Below are 22,180 nucleotides of genomic sequence, written 5' to 3'. Positions count from 1 at the left end.
CAGTCCGTACTAGGGTTAGGGGCATCTGGAAGAGACACCCCTTTCTAACCCTAGTACGTGCTGAACACGTACTTTCCTGCCCGTTTGTAATGGGCCAGTGTTTCCATTAGGGTTTTTTTGGTGGGGGTACTGGCAAGGACAGGTTACTTCTACTTTACTAAATAGCTGATGTAAAATACTGGCCCAAATTTTTAAGAATTTATCCCCCCCCCCATATTTTCTTTTATTTTTTACGTAAAAAATTACTGATTTATTACCTTTTGGACATTATGTTTATTTTTATAAGTTTCTTTGTTACTGTTTTAAGCATTTAAAAATATCCTTATTTTGTCTAGATTTTAATATTTTTATTTTTATTTTTATTTTAACCTGGATTAATTTCTACAATTTCATCTGTCTTCCTTATTCTCATTTATATCCTACCTTTATTCTCAAACCCAGATTTAAATGCAACTGTAAATGACATCAAATAGAATAGAATTAAAGTCTATAAACAATTAACATGAAGATGTAATTAAATTGTCTCTCACAAATGTTAATTAAACTGCCAATAACAATTTAACACATGTCTGAAATAATAAAAGCAATATAATTAAAATAGTATAATTAAAAAATGTTTTAACAGCGTACAGTTAAAAGCACTGCATGCTTATTTCTTGTACTTCTGCTTTGGACCTGAAGCTATCACTTTCTCTTGATCTGAATGCTAAAGTAATATCCAGCTGAAAGAAATATAATTTAGTTTGCTTTTCACTAGGTTAGCTGGAGGAATTCTAGGAGGCAAGAAATTTTAGCAGTATTTGAAATGTTGATTTCAACATTTATATCAATATACCATTGTATGTTAATTCTCTATTATTATTATTATTATTATTATTATTATTATTATTATTGCTCCTGTAGTATCATTCACATGTTTTTATACTTTTATCATTGTGTATATTAGACATTTTCATATTTTAGTTTAGCAACATCTCCATCTATATATTGTCTCCTTAACATCTCCTTTATTTTCATATTTCTGGATTGATTTAATGAGCTTGAACATATCTACTATTTGCATGGTGAAATATTAAAGAATTCTTTCAAATTGGTCCAAAACACACTGCAGAAATAATCCAGTTTTAGGCCCCATTCAGACTCACCTATTTGCGCTGGATGGAACGGGATAGATCCGTATCCCCCCCCCCCCCCGAATACCTCCGGAAGCAAGTGCCCACTATTTACCTCAGGGTAATTTAACCCTGAATACCATGCAGCTCTGAGGAGAGTTCTCATTTGCCAAACTGGTTTTAAAAAAGGCTCCTTTGCTGTCAGTCAAATTTATTTCTGCTTTTGTTGAGGTGATGTTTCCTACAGCAATTGGGCCACCGGATGTGTGCTTCCCCCCTCCTTTAAAAAAAAACAAAAAAAAAAAAACAGGTGCCAGTATGCGCAGATGCTGTCAAATTTAAAAACCTCCAGGTGTGTGTGTGTGGTGTGTGTATTTGGGTCACTACAGATTATGGATCTCCCCTGCCTCCATTTTCAATCCCAAAATGCAATCTAATGCATTTGCATCCTTCCTCCTTGCCACCCTAGTGCTTCATATGCACGTTAAATTGGACAACGGCAAGAAAAATCCTCATACAGAGGATCAGAGATATTGATACCCAGCATTCATTATCAATTGCCAACACAACTTGCTCTCCCACAAATCTAGGTGTGGAATTTAGTCTAAAGGGTGGTGCAAACTACTTAAAAAATCTCACAATTCCCAAATATTGCTTGGCATTTACTAAAGTGAGATTTAATGCATTTCCATCTGCGGTATTGGAAGGCCATTTCCAACATGTTGAGTACAAAGATCGTCTGTGCCTATGTGGAGAAGGGTCTGTAGAATCCATATCACATATCCTTCTTATATGTACTTTTTACAGGGATGACAGACTGAGACTAATAAAACCCTTATTAGACAAATTTCAGGGAAGATCTCAGGGTTGGTATACAAGATATCTATTAAAGGACACTGATAAAAAGGTTACAGAAGAGGTGGCAAAATTTTGTTTTGCAGCAATTAAGACCCGTAGGGCTATAATAACTACTACAGCAAGAATCAATAACTGGTGTCAGTAGCTAACAGTAAACACCCCCTCTTGACCCAGCCTATTTTTATAGTGCACTGAACCACGAGAAAGAGCAGTATCTCTTTCACATAACAAGGTCTGCTTATGTTCTTAACTGATTAATAAGATGAAAAGCTACAAGCTTGTTATATTTAATTGCACAGAGACTGCATATTTATTCTTAATATGTTATTGTTGTGTTAAAACTGGTTGTGGTTGTTTTGTCTTATTTTTAATTTTTATATTGCCTGGAGATCTGTTGACTGTAATAAAAGCTTTGATTGATTGATTGATTCATCAACACATATAATAATAATAATAATAATAATAATAATAATAATAATAATAAATTCCTCACCTCGGAATACCATTTCTGCATCCTTTGCTTTCCCTCAGCCAGCCCAGTTCCTTACAGACAGTAGCAAAAGCATTCTGTATCAATTTGCCAAATTGAGAGAGAAACATTTGTAGCATTCACACTTTTACAAAGTCTTTTACAAAGTGCATGCTGCTGGAAGCAAGCAAATGAAAGGGAAAGTAGCACAAGCAGACACATTCTATCTATATATGTATCTACCTGTAGAACTATGTGCATAGATTGTATAAGAAATAAAAAATAAAAAGAGAGCTGCCTGGTGCAAGAGGGAGTCTTGTTCGGTTCTGTGCCCTCTCTCTGACCTACCCTGAACTTGACCCTTTCTCAAGCACCCTGATTGCCCTTTGCATCCTTCCTCTGGCTCCTTGGCTCTGTCAGTCACCCCGATTGCCTGGTATCCCTTCTTTCCCCCAGCTCCTTCCTCCTCCTTCACTCCCATGAAGGGGAGGGAATATTGTGCCCACTGCCCTCCTTCTGACCTAAATCCCTCCCCTGAACTTGCCCCGATCATGATCCCAGCCGACTGGCGGAGGGCAAACGTTGTCCCCATCTTCAAAAAGGGGAAAAAAGAGGATCCCAACAATTATCGTCCAGTTAGTCTGACATCAATACCAGGAAAGATTCTGGAGCAGATAATTAAACAAAGAGTTTGTGAACATCTAGATGGCAATTCCATAATCACAAAAACTCAACATGGGTTTCAGAGAAACAAGTCATGCCAGACAAATCTAATCTCTTTCTTTGATAAAATTACCAGCTTGGTAGATGAAGGGAATGCTGTGGATATAGTATATCTTGATTTCAGTTGGAAATGACACTTCCATTGGAATGACACTCTAAAGTAGGGCTGCACGTTTGCTCAGGTTCCAATGTAAATTGTGTTTCAGAGTTAGTCTGTGAGTTCTGTGGGTTGCTGTTGTTTTTTAGAAAAGCAAAGATGATATGTTGTTGTTTGTAACTGCCCTCAAGTTGACTGACTCATGGCAACCCTGTTGATGAGACATCTCAAAAAAAAAAAATCAAAACTGTCCTCCACTGCTCTGCTCAGGTCTTGCAAATTTAGACCTGTTACTTCCCTAATTGAGTCTATCTACCTAGCATGCAGTGTTCCTCTTTTTTAAAACTGTCCTCTACCTTTTCTAGCATTATTGCCTTTTCTAATGAGTACGACAGTCTCAGTTTTGACATCTTGGCTTCAAGGAGATTTTGAGGCTTTATCTGTTCATGGATCCATTCATTTGTCTTTTTTTTTTTTTTGGCTGTCCATAGTATCCTCAGTACTCTTCTCAAACAAACTGATTTTCTTTTTATTCACTGTCTTCACTATCCACCATTAACATCTGTAGTTTAGTGCTCAGTTGTATGTCAAAATATCATCGTCATTATGTCCTGTGGCCTTTAAATTGTTGTTTACAGTGTGAGGAAAGAAAAGAAATGTATGTACTTCATGCATAGTAGAAATTCTTGACCTAATTGTTCCTCCTCTAATGAGAACACACCCTGAGTTGTGTTCTCTTCACACTCCAGAGCAGGGCTTTGATCTTAATTGATACACATAACATCAAAACCCACACACACTATTCTGAAGGTTCCGCTAATGATCCCAAGGAGGTTTTCATAGAGCATATACGACTGAATGGGAAGGAAAGAAGTGGACTGAGATCAATTCTTCTCCCCTTCAGACAATGAAAACACCATCTGGATTAACACCATCCAAAAGATCAGAAGACTTATATTTGCAAGAGAAAGACCCTGCACCCAAATAAGTGTCTTATACTCTCCTAAATTGGGATGGAAAGAAAGTTCAAAAATATTTTTAAATGGTCAAATGGTCAGAAAACTTGTTTCTTGACTGTAAACAAATGCTGAGGAGAATCTGTGCAATTTTGGCTTATTCTAACCAAAATTCGCACAAGTTTGTTTAAAAACTACTGTTTTCTGTACAAAATAGCCATGTGTGAATTTTGTGCAGAAGTCACAAGTTGCAAACAGTTTTTGCAAACTGTACAGTTTTCAAAGATTTCCTTGCACCCAGAAGAAAGCTGATAAATTACTCACAGCTTCCTTCAGAAAGAAAATTAGCGAATTACATCCATACTCTTAAATTAGATCTGTGCCAATCAAGTGTTTAAACTCGCATGTACAGAGCCTCTAATAACACTATATGTGCCTTTGCTATCATTTTTTAATGTATGTCTCAACTCTCTGTCAAATTTGGCATTCAAGATGTAATTAAGATGAATGGCTGTCTAATGCTTAAGCTCTTTCACCTTAAATACAGTCTAGTAAAGCAAAATAGATAATGTGATGTGTTCACACTGTAAGTTTCCATTCTCTTTGCTTCATTGACTGCCAACTTGCAGGATGGGGAAATTCTCAATATGATGTCATATCATACACTTTGATTTACAAGGCGTTGCTGCAAGAGAGAGACATCAGGCAATTACTTTGTTGTGAGCAATTCATGCAAGTCTGATCTTGGTACCAGAGAAGGGAGGGACAAGGAGGAAGGGAAAAGAAAGGGGAAAATGCTTTGTATAGTGCGGAAGAATAAAATTAGACTCCAATATTTTAAAACAAATGGAACCATGCATAGTAACACTGAGATAAACATAAGGTCATTGTTCTATAACATACAATAATTAATTTTTTACATTCTTTTTGAGGAACTGTGAATGATATACCATTGAACAGCTTAATCTGTCAGGAATATCAGAGCTTCCCTAAGAGAGCAAATATCTCAGACCAAGATCAAGGACAGGTAAAACAAGAACTAGCAGAACAGGCTTTGCATACATGGTTGGGCATGAAATGTCAGCGCTCATTTGGGAAGAAATATCTACCTTTCTGGAAGCCTTTTGGGAACCCATTAGCATTTATACTACTATCAAATAGCTCTTCAAGAATCAGTTGCTCTTATATCTCTTGGACATGTGTGAAGGCTGGCTGCTTGGAATTAGTATCAAAGATGATCTTAAATAAAAAGAAATAGCTAATTAAGGAAATTATTTCTCTTTACATGACATGTCTTTACATAGCATGTACCCTGAGCACATGGTCTAAAGGGGTGGGGTTTCTGCTGAGTCAATGACTTGCTTGAAAGCAGAATTAGCAGCCACTAGCTCTATGTAACTGCTGTCTCAAACTTTGGAGCTCAGCTTCTGAGGAAAGATCAGAACGGGAGCTGCAGATTTTCTTGAGGAGGTCATCCAGGAAAAAAAAATGCCAATTAAAATGAAAAAGGTTGTAGCATCAAGGCAGCAACCTTGAGGAAAGTTACTATTGGGAGCAAAGCATGCACAACCCACACTGGCCAGCTGTTAGACTCACCCACTTTTGACAGAAAACTTCTGATGACACACAGACTGAGTTGATAAGCCATATGAGCCAAATGGGCTAAAGATAGGAGGATGGCATACCTCTGTCTGCCAGGGTTCCATAGATGTGCTAGTATCTCCAAAGGCTGTGGGGAGAATTTCGGAGCCAGCTCATGGAGCTTGTCAAACTGAAAATAGGAAGAGAATCTGCCAAGGGGTTCTGGATCCTAGGAATATGATGGGATTGGAATAGGATGTTGTTATTCAGACATGGGAGGAACAGGCATCTGACTAGACCCATAACCCTAGAAGACCAAGAACTTTGGGAATCAACTACCAGGACTACCAGAACCTGGACCAATGCAGCATTGTCACAGCAGAACAGGTCCGACCTGTTAGCAATGTTTTCCACCCAGCTGTGAACAGCTACATCAATTGGGAACAGTTCTATGACTGTCAAATGCCTAGTCATACTGCTGTTTATACAGCCCAGGGGCAAAGGTTCAGCACATCACTGCCCCTGCCAGTAAAGGCCAAAGCCATGTGCACCTGCTCCATCAGAATGGACCTATAGCTCAGCCCACAAAAGTTAGGTGTACCTCCAAAATGATACTACATTGTAATTATGGAGCAAATTGCACCAGACTCCCAAACCTTCCCTAATTTTCTTAGTATATGGTAATTGAGAGCAGGACCTCCCCCCCCCCACATTGTATTGTACAGTGCGCCCACATCATACGTGAGTGCACTTTATGTAGCCTTCATCATATGCTAAAAGCCACTCAGGGAGAAGGGGTGTCGCGTCCCATAGGGACTAATGGGGCGTGTGCCTGTGGCACACGTACCACCGCGCCACCATGTGCATGAGCCCCATTCATTTAAATGGGGCTTGAGCATAGGCAGAATTTGCTTTACATGGGGAAGTCTGAAAAAGATGCCCAGGAAAAGGGGGTTTAGGGGAGGGACCCTTTATCTTCTCATGTGCAAAGTTGCACAGCAAGTCCTGAAAGGCCTGGAGGGTATCATCACACACCAAAGAAGAGGGCCCACCTGCAAACAAAAATTATCAAGATAATGCATAATTACAGGATTTGTGTGATTTCTTGACTGTACACAGCTTGAGGAAAGTCCTAATCAAATATATGGCCTGATATCAAACAACCCATAGGCATGGCTGTATCATAGTAGTATGCACCCTCAAAGTGGAAGCCCAAAAGGTCAAAATCATCCTGATTTTGTTTTTCATCTCTTGCACACCATCATTGCATTATATTTGACTTCTGTTTAATCCCATTTTCTGCTTCTTAGAACACATCTGGCAAAGTGATAAGCAAGGAAAGAGAACAGTGACATTTTTTGTTATCTGCTTTTGGTATTGAAGGGGACACAAGGAAGTTCTCTTTAACTGTTACAACTTGAAAAGGTCATCTTATGAGATGAATGTTTGGGTTGGAACAGGGAGAAAGAACTCTTGGCTGGCAGGGCCAAGGTGGGTAACTAGTTTGGCAGGGTAAGTGGAAAGTTGTAGCAATGGGGTTTGGCAGCACCAGCTCTGTATATGAGATATAAGATTGAATAATGTAGCATATATATGGTTAGATCAGTCATTTCCAGTTGCCATGTGTTTGTCACATGGTCATTTCTAAGTTGATCCTGTATCAAATCTATATGCATGGCTCTGTCATGATGATATGATAGGATGTAATGATAATATGATGGTAAGATGATATAGTGATATAGTATTATGCTGGTTTATTGAGAGGGGAATACGAATCCTGTAGGAAGCCAAGTTTGGGAAACAACAGGAGGGGGCAAATGGCTGGAGGAGAGAAAGATTTGTGGTTTTATTATCCTGTTGTTCCGGCAAGCGGACCAAGGCTGTAAACCAGGGATGTCTCCTTCTTTAAGTGTGATTGGATGATAATTCAGGAAAGAAAAGGGGAACCATGAAAGGTCACTTTGATCCAGATCAAAGGCTTGGGATCGTAGCTGGGAGGGGGCTGGATGATCTGGGGGGAGGGGAAACTTTTCTGTTCTGACATAAACCCTGGACGGAGGACCTTCTGTCTCAATTCCTAGAATTAAATATTTTGTTTAAATCACACTAAGATGTTCTCTTGGGCCCCATACAGACAGGCCAAAATAAGGCTGCTTCGGGTCACTTTGGAGGTATGCTGTTTAAATGATGCATGTGTCCTAAGAGTCTGGAAGCCATGCCAAAGCCATGCTCCAGTCCTAAGGACAGGAGCACAGCTTTGGCTCAGCTTGTAGCTTCTTAAGATGCATGTGTAATTTAAACAGCATACCTCCAAAGTGACCCGAAACAGCTTTATTTTGGCCTGTCTGTATGGGATCTTGCTTATTGGAAACTGAGTCCACTGTTCTTGAATCCTGTCCGAAATCCATCTTACTGTAGGAACATTACTTTAAAAATATTCATTAATGTCCAAGTGAAGACAATGGTTGAAATTCATTTTTTGAATTTCTTTTCCTCCAGGCTTTTTGTGAAGGTAAGTTCACCTGAAGTGACTAGAAAGGTTGGCTGTTCTGACACAGCCTCAAAATGTGGGAAAATGCTCCTGGGAGCAATGGGATATGATGATTTGATGTCCCAACCCTCTCATGAAAAGACTGTACAGAAATAAAACTGGCTGCTTTATTTAAAATTATAGAATGTACCGTTTATAAAATGTAACAATGCTTTTTAAACTATTACGTCTTTTCTTCTTCCTTAGCCCATCATTCCGATGTATACACAAAATGTACGGGAAGGATTTAGGGTCTTTGGACGAACAAGTAAGGCATACTTCTGGTATATAATTTAGATCAGGGGTAGGCAACCTTTTTGAGCTGGGGACCGGGTTGCTGTCTCTCAGACAACTGGGGGGGGGGGGGGGAGCCAAAAAATAATTAATTAATTAATTTTTGAAATATTTAAATAAATAAATAAACCGGGACAAATGTAAGACAACATTTTCAAATGGTGGACACTTTTTTTAAAAAAAGTGGAGGACACGCAAAAAAATTTGCTGATTTTTAAAAAAATGTTAATATAAATGCATGTTTCTGAGGCGTCTATAGACAATTGCCTGCGCGTGAGAGGCCAAAGGCGGCAATCGGCGGCAGGACCGGCCTGGGGCCAGTCCCAAGGCCTCACTGGGCCACATCCGGCCCGCGGGCCGCAGGTTGCCTACCCCTGATTTAGATAATTGAGTTGGAAATTGGGCAAAAATATTATGTTCTCCAGTCTGCAGCTCTGTTAATCATATAGCTCCTACTTGCACATACAATGTGATCCTGTCCAGTGAACAAACTGGGAAATTTGTGTGAGTATTTTGTTATTGCAATTTCTATCTGTACACCACTTTGATCACTGTGGAAAAGTGGTTTATAAATAAAAATAATAATAATAATAAAACTTATTATTATTATTATTATTATTATTATTATTATTATTATTAGCAAGAGGGCAGGAGAAACTCCCATAGATGCTAAGAGACCTGGACACTGTTAAATTGTGGTGTCAATGAGGAAATCTAATTTTCACTTATTAACTTTAAATGCATTCTTTATTCTGAGGTGTTGTTGGGGACAGGATTTGACACATTTGGATAAGACTATCTCTTGGATGCAAAATTAAGTAACATAGATCCTCTTCATCCCTTGTTGTTGGTGTTGTGTTATCTTCTACTTATCCTAGGCAAAGAAGGAGCAGCCAAAGAGGCAAATGCCTTCTCTATTAATTCAGCAGCCACAAAATTGCATTCAGTAACAACTAGGACAGATGGAATCCAGGAGGGTAGTGGTAGAGGTGTAAATTATTCCTCAAAGAGGTATTAAGAAACATTTCTTGTTTCTTGACTTTGAAAGGTATTGCAATTGCAGAATAAATATACAGTCAGCCCTTCTTATACACAGATTTTTTTATACACGGATTGAAGCATCCATGATTTCAAAATGTTCAAAAAAGTAAAGATTTCAAATATCAAACCTTGATTTTCCATTTTTTATAAGGAACAATATTTTGCTATGTCATTATATTTAATGGGACTTGAGCATCCACAGATTTTGTTATCCACAGGGGATCTTGGAACCAAACCCCAGAGTATAACAAGGGTCCACTGTAGTTGTCAATTAGTGTTTAGAAGAAATATGTTATTCATTTCTTCCACATAAAATGCATTTTGTTTTACAGAATCAAAAGTGACATTAAGTTTGAGACCATGTTCATTTGTTTTAATGGTATAGCATTAGCAAGGTGGATATATGAATACAGTCGATTACCTTTCCTTCCTCCATATGGTGGATTACCAGTCAAATTTCGTACATATATTGGAGAACCCATTCCATATGATCCAAATATAACTGCTTTGGAATTAGCTACAAAGGTATGCTTTGTTTATCAGCTAATGATATAAAACATCTTCATTTCCCTACCTTATTGTAAAAATAACTTTATAAGTGAATTTCTGTCAAAGGAAAATGGCTTTAGTATTGGTTTTCATTTTGGCTTGTTACTCAAACTATCTTTGAAAAGAAAAGAATACAGTTTTGCATATTTTCTAAATACATCTAGGATGCAACATGGCCACATTTCATACTATATTACTACGTCATATGGAAGTTGAATTCTAGTGTCCTTGTTTGTAGATAAAAGTTACAGTTATTATTATTATTATTATTATATCAACAAAGAAATTAAAAAAACATTTTTAAAAAATGCGGGAGACCTATAATAGGTGTGGGAAGAACAAGTCATGGCCCCTTGATGGAGTACTCATCAGTTTTCTGGCAGATAGCTCTAGTACTTAGTGATGGTTGGTAGGATTCTGGCAAAGAAAAGTGAACCCAGAAAACCGTGATCCATTTAAGCAAAACACTATTTATATTCTTAAAGAAGAGTGCATACTTGGGATCACTTAGCACTAGTGTTCTCCTTACCTTCATTTTGAGAGATCATGAACATGTCCACTTGTTTGTAAATCTAAAATGTATCTGTGAACAACAGGGAAGTCATCATTACAGGGAGATCCCCACACAACAGCAAAACCAGCCCAACAGGCTTACAGTCCACAGTACCATTTCAGAGGATCTCTGAAGCATGCATATGTAGCATTGCTTATAGGTTTAAGATATACTGACAGTACAACTGGGAATGTGGTGGCTCTATGGTTAAGATGCTGACTCTGATGATTGCAAGATCAGCAAGTCAGCAGTTCAAGACCCAAGCACCACATGACAGAGTGAACTCCATCACTAGTCCCAGTTTCTGCCGACCTAGCAATTTGAAAGCATGTAAAAGTGCAAGTAGATAAATAGGTACCACTTAGGTGGGAAGGTAACAGCATTCCATGTGCCTTGGCATTTAGTCATGGTGACCACATGACCATGGGATTGTCCTTGGATTAATAACGGAGATGAGCACTGGCCCGCTACAGACATGACTTGACAATCATGTCAAAGGAAAAACCTATACATACAACAATATTAAACCTAATAGAGCCAGCCTTCCATATCCATGGATTCTGCATCCATGGTTGACAATAATAATTTAAAAAATTCAAAAGGCAAGTCTTGTTTCTGACATTTTATATAAGGGATATCATTTGACTGTGCCATTAAATATAATGGGACTTGAACATCCATAGGTTTTGGAATCCATGGGAGGCAGGTGAGGGGTGCTGGAACCAAACTCCAGCAGATATCAAGGACTTACTGTATTATTATCATGTCTATTTCAGTGTTTGGAATTTTACTTGGAATTGTAGAACACCAATCAACAATTTTGTTTTGAGTACTAAACCTCACTATATATGTAGAGGGCCAGAACCCACAATAGTCTTCCTGTACATTTCAACAGAAAAATCAAATTCACTTGTGCATTATCTTCCTTAGGCATGGGCTGAGCTGCTCTTTCATTTGATGCAAATATGACGAGTTACATGTGTGAAAATTCCACTAATCCAGCAGAGCCCATGCTGGTTCTAGATCAGGCCTTGTGTACTCATTGTATGAATAGCAAAAATATGATACACTGTGTAGAGGTATCTGCATGAAATAGCAATAGGATATTTGCCACTGCCCACCAGTTTTTCCAAGATGTATTCTCCTCAGCTGTTATATCCTTCAATTTTTTTTGTTAAAATAAATACTTTACATAATCACAGCTGTATGGCACAGACATTTACAACTCTCCCATTCTCATGTACTCTAGATGTCTCCATCTTCTGAGATAAATGAAAGAAACTGACTATATTGGGAAGCACATTTCAAATTAAAAAGGGAAATAACATGGCACAGAAGAGAGAAACTTGTTTTAATATGTCCAGGTCTCCAAAGTTTATTGAGATACTAATTAAAGCTTAGAATCAACAGCTCTTGATTGTTCAGATGCTGATTTTGTTTAGAGAAAATGCTGAGATGATAGAATTTCTTAAAACTATTCTGAATTATTGTCTTAAATAACTTTTCATGTTATTCATAAAATAATTTTCATGTGGCTTATTCACACTATCAAACTTAGCTATATGATATGCTTTAGTAGATTTTACTGACAAATTTAATAGCTCTTACAGATCTCATATTTTCCTCAGAGACTTGAAGCTGATTTAAATATGAATCATTGTATTATTCATTTATAAATGCTTCACTTTCATTTTAGTTGATTATTTTCCATGCTCATAGAATGGTACTAATAAAATGCTTGATCTCCTTCTTTCCCTTTTTTTGTTCAGACTAAGGCTGCACTCCAATCATTAATTCAAAAGCACCAGCAAATTCCTGGAAGCATCTTTAAAGCACTAATGGACAGATTTCACAAATAAAAGGAAAAGGACTGAAATGGACTCCTCCAATCATTATGCACTGTTTTATTTTTTTTGCCTTATTTTTACTTCTTGGAAGAGGTAGAGACACTTACAGGATATTCCACCTCAGTTGTCACAGGTAGCTTGACCAGCATGGGATACTATGCATATGACTGGGAGTGGAAAGTGGCATTAGCTACTCTGCTTGAGGTTAAAAGTCATTTGGGGCCAATTGTTAAATTATAGTGTACATTATAAAGAGTTTCAGTACTAGATTTATCTAAATAGGACCGTTACTGCAGGTTGTCTTGTCTTGGCCAAGAGCCAGCTTGGCAGAAGAATCTTGATAGGCAGGTTTGTTCCTGTGATGTATTTTCACAAGGATAAATTATTGCACAAAACCCATGGTTGAGCAATATTTTGTTTAGAATTAACTAAATTGCCACAAAAGTGGAGTTAACATTTTCCATTTCCCTAAATCTAGGTAGCTTCATTCGCACAATAATTATAGGGCAGAAACACTGAATTAGGGATTAGGAATTCCTTTGAACAAACACACACAATTTTCTTAGAGGGTCATGTTTCAAACTTTTTAAGGGGATAGTTGAATTAATGTGTTGTATCTAACTGCAAAATATACAAAGAAAACACATTAAATGTTGCATTGTTTCCTGCTACTATGGTTCAGCCTTGTCATAATTTGTATAGTAAGAAGAGAGCTGAGATAGGAAGTATTGTAGTGTAAGAGTGTGTCAGATAAGGCTTAGGGAGACCCAAATTCAAATCTCTGCATGGTCATTATTGTTATTAAATGATCTTGGACCAGTCATGTACAAGGGGGCTATAGAAATAAATTAAGAGAGGGACATGTGTAAACTGGCTACGCACATTGTTTGTGTAGTACAAATAAATGATTATTAATTATGACATTCTGTCATGCACATTGAGACTTCTGGTAGCAATTTACTTATATCACTTTTTTATTGCTGGCAAAGACTAAAATATTTATTAGCTTACCACAAGAAGCCGTCATGAATGACACACTATCATTTGAGTAATAGGGAAAATACTGCAAGAAAATGGAAAATGAAGGCAAACTTCTAAAATTGCAGTGCTACATCATGGAGGTTTGCAGGGTTGTACCAGAACAGAAGCAAAGTTGCATTCCACACCAGACCAATTCGGATTGAAACTGAAGTGAGCTTAGAAACAATTTTTGTGGATTCGCTTGTTACCGAATTCACAAAAATCAGGAGTCACTTTGGATTGAGTTTGGATCCAGTTTGGAATGACCCCCCCCCCATAGAAAGCAATCACGTGTGATAATCAATCATGTTATAACGTGAATTCGCATGGTTGGACCCAGAGTGACTTCAGATTGGAGTTGCAAAAACCGTTGTGTGATATCGTCCCATTTCTTTTAAGGATCCTAAATACACCCTACTTTAATCCCATTACAAATAAAGGGCCCTCCTTCTGACTATACATGCATAGAATTAACGTTAGTGAAAAGGGAAAAAGTAGACATTCCCCCTATTATCTAAGAATAAAATATGTGTCTCTGTAAAAAGAAATGATAAACTAGAATTTGATTGACGTTAGGAAGGTTGAATTTGAGCTCTGTAAGTACGTAGCATTTTTTTGGATGCTGGCAGCTTCTCTGAACAGTGTGAGACAGTGGATGTGGGCATCGTTTGGAATGTGTAAGCTGTGCTGTTCAATCTTTGTATTTATAAATAAATTCAAATGTTACAAAATGTCACATGTCTTCCATGGCCTTTTTTCAAAGGAAACCAACCCCAATAAATGCTGTGCCCTGGAACTTCTCAACACTTCGGAAGATGAGATGATACATAACTACAATATCTCAGCCTAGTGATATACTGCAGATACTGTCACTGTGATGAACAGAGATAATCAGATGGTCTATGTGGTCTTGCCATCACTTCTGTTGAGAGGGCACATGCTCAAATAGCAGCAAAATAATAGCAAATAGCAATAGCAAGTACATTTCAATACTTTTTAAATTTATATATTTCTAAATTTCTATATTTTATTTCTAAAATAAGCATACCCTATGTGCTAAATTAGCACAAAACAGCAAAATTATGATGACCAGTAGATATTAGTGTTCATCTGAACTGCATTTTTGGTGGAATGTGAAGCTCTCTACAGAGGGAAGCTACCTTTGCTCCATCTTTGTTGGTCATTCACAGGTTTTCAAAAGAGTTTCCTCTCTGTTTATTTGGGATGGGCTGGACCAAGATATTTTGCTGCCTGAGTCAGAAGGGTAAAATGGTGCTCACTCCTTTATTTCCCCACTCATGGCTGTGGAATCCTTTTTCTATTACTTGGGCCAGGACAACCTCTTCCAAGGCTACAGAAGGGATGCCCCATGGGGCTCACACAGCTCTGCCCCTCTGAGAGTTTCTAACTTAAATTTTGTCATATAGAGTTCTGCTGACCTCCTAACACCCTTCTACAGCCCCCCCTTTCTTTACCACTTCCCTGGATCTTTCCACTACCCCCAGGGATTGTGGTACTACCCATTTTGGGACTCACTGGTCCCATACCATCAGCAGCAGTATCTCATTAGCACAAGGCAGCTTCAACACCTTGTTTTGAGTCTATACATTTCCTTGGGGTATGTGTTTTGCTACACCACAATCTCTCATTCCTTTTGTTTCCCTTCCATAATGTTTACATTCTTCCTCATTACTAATGTCCTCTCTCTCCTTATCCCTAACCCCCTGCCATAATATCAACCAAATTGGTCACTGTTTCTGACTGGCATGTGCATGCAGGCCTTCTGATTCTTTCCCCTTTATCCCATTTGTTCAATTATTCCGTGGACTTTCCCACTCTCCTCCTTTTTTTGGTTCTTTGTGTCTTGGAAATTCTCGACCCAGAATGTTAGATTTATTTGTATTTATGTATTTATGTATTTATGTATTTATGTATTTATGTATTTATTTATTTATCTATTTATGCCTCTTTGCACACTGCCTTGAGTGATTCCCTGAAACTTTTCTCTCCCCTTTCCCTTAGAAAAAGGATCAGGTGTCAGTGGAATTTGACAAGAAAGGAGAACACTATGGCTCAGATAAGAAATAAAACAAATAAAACTGAAATGTTCCACTTCATCAGGGGTTCAGTGATATCTGTAGAAAAAAGTCAGGGGACTGAGTTCCTGGCCCTTTTCAGTTTATTTCTTTTCTTGATCACCATGAGAGTCAACGACTTCAAAACAACAGTGGTGAATGCTACCCAAGGAAGAGAAAAAATTTCCCATGCAAAATTTAATGCTAAATTAGACTTTCTCTACAAAGTCCCTTTCCACAATCTGTATATCCCCTTTCAAAATGGATTGGCTACTCTAAAATTGTTCATGCCTGCTTCTTGGAAACTGTTGGGGTTTGCTCCCAATTTGCAATTGTGTGGGGGAAGATGATGTGACTTGCTTTCCCTCTCTTCAGGTCCCACCAAAAACCCTGTCCATGTGTTTTGGTGCTGAAATGCATGCATAAAATCCCTCTCACTGTTTTCTGGTGGGTGATTTTCTCTCTAGTGGAGAGGGGCAGAAGGGATACCTTTTGGGTGCAGGAGGGATTAAATTTCTTTGAAGTCAATGTGGCTTACTTCTCAATAGATATGTATACATGGATCCACCTTAGAGCAAGTTCATTTGAAGTCAACAGGGCTTAATTTGGAGATCTGTCTTGGACTGGGCTGTATAAAGATTCAGAAGGTTTGGAGGCATTGTACAATGAGAATGTGCAAAAGTGAAATGAAAGAAAGAGTTTTTACTAAGAAAAGAAAAAATAGAACCTCATGCTACTAAAGCATTGTACAGCCTGAAGGTCAAGATCTTTTGGCAGGGGAGGAGCAGGTAACAGAGACAGTAGTGCACTCACATGGCCTTCAATTAGGATTATACAGTGGGCCTCTAGCATCCACTGGGGTTTGGTTCGAGGACCACCACCACCAGAAAGCATGGATGCTGAAGTCCCATATAATATAATGGTGTAATAAAATGGTGCCCCTTATATAAAATGGCAAAATCAATGTTTGCTTTTTGAAATTTACATATTTTTTAATATTTTCAAGCCACAGATGGTTGAACCCATAATAATAACAATAAAAAACCTGTGGATATGGAGGACCAACTGTACATGCCTCCTAACCACTACCACTTTGAGACAACTAAAAGTGCATGTAATTGTAGGAATAATTCTGCATGGAAACCAAGAGAACATTTCCTGTAACTAAGGTAAATTATAACAATTAAACCAAAGCAGTACAATATAATTTTAAAAAACAACAGCACAGGTATTCACTAACAAGAGAATTATTTAACTGTGGATTAGCCCTGCATTTGATGGCCCTGTTACCAGATGCCACTGGGTCAAGAGGAAGGAAAAAGACAGAGATAAAAAGAATGCCAAATTGGTAAACCTTCTGTGTGATGAGATATTGCACAGTTAACATTAGTACATTGTACTGCTGCTCTCTTGTCCAATTATTGAATGAGTATGTGTTAGAAAATGCACAAATATGACTTCAGAGTAAACATCACTGATAAGCTTCCCCTTCGCCCAAGGATGGGAAAAGCACTGATTAGATCATTGGGTATGAGTGAATGCACACAAAGAGGCATCCTCCCAGAGGATCTTGCAATTATAGTGACATTCTATTGATGAGGAAATTGCAAGATGCTCTGGGAGGATGCCTCTTTGTGTGCATTTATTCACACTCGATAACACATACTCATTCAATAACTGGACCAGAGAGCAGCAGGGTCTCTAGGGATGGCATCTCTCGGTGCTGTAACTCATAATTTCATCCCCCATTGACCGTCTCTCTACCACACCATACAAGATCCTTTGTAAAAAAATTTGTACTAATGTACAAATGCACCAATGTTAACTGTGAAATATCTCATCTTTGCAGAGATGTTGTGCAAGTGCAACCAACCTGTCAATACTATCCTTTCAACACAATTTCCTGCACTATACTTTGTAGTTTCTTGTTCTGCAGTGATTTCAAGCAACCAACAGATAAAAAATTTCCTGACCTAGACTTGACTTTGTAGCCAGCAATTGTACAGTACAATGGGCCCCCACTATCCACTGGGGTTTGGTTCCAGGACCCCCCTCCTCCCCTGTGTATAACAGAATTTGTGCATGCTCATGTTTCATTAAATAAAAGGACATTGTAAAATGTTGTCTACTATATAAAATGGAAAAATCAAGGTTTTTTTTTTAAATTTGTATTTTTTGAAATATTTTCAAGCTGTGGATAAAGAATTCAGGGATAAAGAGGGCTGACTGCAATTGTATTGCAAGGGTAAATCACTCAGGTTCAAGACTGGGCAGAAATAATCACAAAGCTTACAAATTACAGTCTCTCTCAACAGAGAATTGATTAATGGATCTGATGAACAAGACTCTAGTCCTATGTCACAATAAAACTATTAGACATTAAGATGCCACCATGTGTCACCATTCTTCACAACCCACCCACTACAAAACCTTAATGGTCTGGGAGTATTTGCATTTCAGCATTTCTTAATAGTGTTCAAAATGCATTCCTATGTGGAACAGGTTAAAGGCATACTGAACGCTTCCTCTTTGCTTTATAACCTTCCATGTCAAAAGACCCTATATAAAACAAACATTGGATATAGTAGAAGTGGGAAAATCAGGGTTCAAGGGTTCCTGCAATTTAAATTTAGTATTGATGCTGAATGCTCACGTTCCACTGGTGCCCCTCTATGTCCACTGCTGGAGATGTCAGTTCTGGGTATAGCATACAGCATAAAATATTATTTATATTTAAGCAAAAAATAAAAATAAATGTACATAAATCAACATAAAGCCTATCCAAAATTCCACATATTTCTACAGGCTGTGACTTGTGACTCTGTAACAGCTCTTATCACTGCTTTGGTCTTTTAAAAGAGGGAGCACATAATCTATAAAGACCTGTAATTTGGCCTCTTGTACTTTGTGGGAGAAGTGGGCATGGGAGAAGGTAGATGGCCTCTTTATTCTATTACGTATTAGGGAGTGGTTTATTCTTATCTATCAGCCAAAGTGTGTCAAAATACATTTGGGTTATATGAAACATCTATGCCTATGGTAATTCATACCATGCTCTTTTAAACTTATGAAATGTTTGTATGTTTGTTTAGCAATATGGGCTGGGCAAACTCTGGATAATTGGAGGAGGAGTAGCAGCAGTGGTGACTGCATGCATGTGTGCATGCATGTTTAGCTGTTTCTGTTGATAGAAATTGGGTGAGATTTATATTGATAGCTTATTGATAAATTGATATTTTATGCTATGAACTCTTCTTTGCTTCTCTTTCTTTGTTTTGTTCATTGTTAGAGTGATGGACTCATAGAGTTGGAACAAACCACAAGGGCCATCCAGTCCAACCCCCTGACATGCGGAATATACAGTCAAAGCATTCCTGACAAATGGCCATCCAACCTCTGTTTAAAATGTCAAAAGAAAGAGACTCCATCAAACTCCAAGGGAGCATTTTTTACTGTTGGAACAGCTCTTACTATCAAAAAAGAGGAAGATAACATTAGTCTGGCATGACTTGTTTTTGAGAAACCCATGTTGAATTTTTGCAGTTATGGCATTCTTTTCTAAGTGCTTACAGACTCTCTGTTTAATTATCTTCTCTAGAATCTTTCCTGGTTTTGATGTCATGCTAACCAGGCAGTAATTGTTTTCATCCTCTTTTACCCCTTTTGAAGATGGGGACACATTTGCGCTCCTCCAGTCTGCCAGGATTTCTTCTATTCTCCAGGAATTCTCATATATTATAGCCAGTAGTTCTGAGATTATTTCTGCAAGTTCTTTTAATATGCAGTTCATTTGACAGTTCACCTTGGATGTTGTTCACTTTGTAGTTCATCTGATCCTGGAGAATTGAATTTAATTAGATTAACAAGGTATTCTTGTCACCTGATCCATTTTCTTCAGGTTGAACACCCTTTTCCTTTTGTAAGAAGACTGAAGCAATTAAGGTGTTGAGTTGTTCTGACTTTTCTCTGCCTCCTGTTAGCATCTTGCCATCTTCTTTACACAGTGGCCCTACCATTTCCTTCTTCTTCCTTTTGCTGTGGACGCAACTAAGAAGGCCCTTTCTACTGTTCTAAACCTCTCTAGCAAACCTGAGCTCATTCTGTATTTTAGCTTTTCAGACTTCCCCCCTACATGTGCTAGCTATTTGAGTTCTTCTTTATTTTCCTTTTTTCCCATTTCTTATACATGTCCTGTTTAAAACTTAGCTCAAGCCTGAAACAGATGGGCCAAAAGGAATGCCATTGGGCTGCATTAGGGGTATGACGTTTAGACAATGTATGTCCCGAACACAACATGAAGCCTGCCTGATGCCGCTCCAAGGGAAAAGAACTAGTCCAAAAAGGAGCAGATAAAAACCTACTCCTTTTCAGAGGCTGGTTCAAAACCATAGTGGCAGCCAGCCCCAATCTGCACTTTTTGAGTGGTCTGTTTCACCCTTCCGTTGAAAGTTCTTTAGTCATCCATCCTGGTTTATTGAGACACCCCCCATTTTACCTCCTAATTGGAACTATATGAAATTGTGCCTTTAGTACCTCCCTTTTGAGAAACTCCCATTATCCTGAACTCCCTTGTCTTTTACTATTCTTGACCACACTCCCAGTATTTCCTTAAATTTACTGAAATCAGCTTTTCTTAAGTCTGGAAAGCATGTCTCTCTATGGCGGGGTACAGACCGCCGCTTTGTGGTGGTCTGCCGCCGCCGCCAGTAGGTCCGCGGGGGAGCCGGAGCCTTCAGACGGCCCGACTCCCGCGCGGACCGAAAAAAGAAGCTCCACAAGCGGCGCGACACGTCTGGATGCTGTGCGTCCAGTACGTAAAGATGGCGGCGCCCGTATGAACAGGGCGCCGCCATCTTGTACGTATTCAATACGTACTAGGGTTAGGGGGGTGCGGAAGCACCGCCCCTTCCTAGCCCTAGTACGTATTGTATACGTACTATTTGGCGGTCTGTAAACCGCCTATGTCTGCTTTCCCCTTTCTACTGTATAACAAACTCCAGGAGAACACGATCAGTTCCATCTCCCACCACTTGCACCCCATTAACCAGGTCACCTTTTGGACAATGAAATTGTTTGCCAGACAAGTGAAGAATTTGCTGGACCTTAAAGTTTTGGCTGCGTTTGCCCTCCAGAAAATATCAAGACAGAATTTGCCAAAATTATGGATTTTGATATGACTAATGGATAATTTGAGGGTAAACCTTAGGGACATGTAACAAAGGAAGTAAAGGATGAAACAAAGGAAAATGATACCACTGAACGTACAAAATTCTGAGAGGCATAGTTGTGCTCACCCTAAAGGTTGGAAGGATGAGGAGGGAACAATGGTAGATTGTGGTTATGTGATGTGTGGGGAAGGTAACCAGACACGGGCAGGGCTAAGAAAACACACACATGTCAAAAGGGATGAACAGGTAAGGCAAAGAAAACGGTGAATATGTTATCAGTGATTATAACCTTGTAACTTGAATGTGCTAACTTTGCCTGATTTTGACCCAGAAAAACTGACAAATGTACACAAATGTCTTATTCAGATCCTTTAAAGCCTGAATCCTCTCCATGCTCCTTTGAAGGGAAGAGCCAAAGAGCTGCCACCACCATCACCATTTTCTGACCCCAGCATTCAAAAAGAAGTGGAGCCAAGGCAGAGAAAGTAGAAGGGGTTGGTGCTTCTCTTAGCTGCTCCCAGGATGGACTAAGCTTCTCAGTAAATATACAGTAATAGTTATTTTATACAGTGGAAAGGAAAAGCCAGGCATAGTCAGACACACATTTTAGACTTTAGTAGAGCTCATTTTAGTAAACATAGACCCAAGACAGATGGGCGGGAAGGGGCGTGTCTATGCTGATTCTAGGGTTTGGGAGCACGCAGCAACTGCACTCTCCCAAACCCTAGTCCATACAGATGCTGCCATCATGGTGGTCTCCTGTCCATACAGGGGATGCCATGATGACGCAAGTGCAGCACCGCATATGCACATCAGGGCGCCGCACTTGCTTCATTGATGTCACACAGTGTGCAATAGCTCACTGATGACTGCACCTATGTGCGCCAAAAAGAACCAGTTTTGGTGTGGAGGGAGCCCATGCGGTTTGGTTGTTGCGGGCTCCCTCTAGAGGGAAAATAGGCAACTCCAGACCGCCCCTTTGGGGCTGTCTTTTGAGCTCCATAGAGAAATATTGGGAGTGCTCCCATGGTCAGGAATACTAAAAAAGAAGATAGTTCAAGATGAATGGGAGCTTCTCAAAAGGGAGATACTGAAGGCAGAATTTCAAACAGTTCCAATGAGGAAGAAAAATGGGAGGTGTCTCCAGAAACCAGGATGGATGACTAAGGTGCTTTCAACTGAGCTACGTTTTAAATGGAAAATGTATAAGAAATGGAAAAATGGGGAAATTACCAAAGGGACATTCGAACAAATAGCTAGCATGTCAGAAAAGCTAAAGCACAGAATGAACTCAGGCTTGCTAGAGA

General features: G+C 38.8%; 1 protein-coding gene across 1 annotated transcript in view; it reads left to right on the top strand.

Annotated features, from left to right (window-relative positions):
* The window catches only part of LOC121929349 (transmembrane protein 68-like), a 33,867-nt gene extending 21,245 nt beyond the window's left edge, over positions 1 to 12,622 (top strand). The window contains exons 5-7 of the mRNA XM_042464836.1: positions 8,534 to 8,594; positions 10,047 to 10,186; positions 12,533 to 12,622. Of these exons, the coding sequence (XP_042320770.1) occupies positions 8,534 to 8,594; positions 10,047 to 10,186; positions 12,533 to 12,622 (291 nt within the window). The remainder of the gene's footprint in view (positions 1 to 8,533; positions 8,595 to 10,046; positions 10,187 to 12,532) is intronic.
* Positions 12,623 to 22,180: the final 9,558 nt, after the last annotated feature.

This window comes from Sceloporus undulatus, chromosome 4 (genome assembly GCF_019175285.1).
Source record: "Sceloporus undulatus isolate JIND9_A2432 ecotype Alabama chromosome 4, SceUnd_v1.1, whole genome shotgun sequence".
Taxonomy (NCBI): Eukaryota; Metazoa; Chordata; class Lepidosauria; order Squamata; family Phrynosomatidae; genus Sceloporus; species Sceloporus undulatus.
The sequence above is the reverse complement of the archived record's forward strand: the minus strand, read 5'-3'. Positions and strand labels throughout refer to the sequence as shown.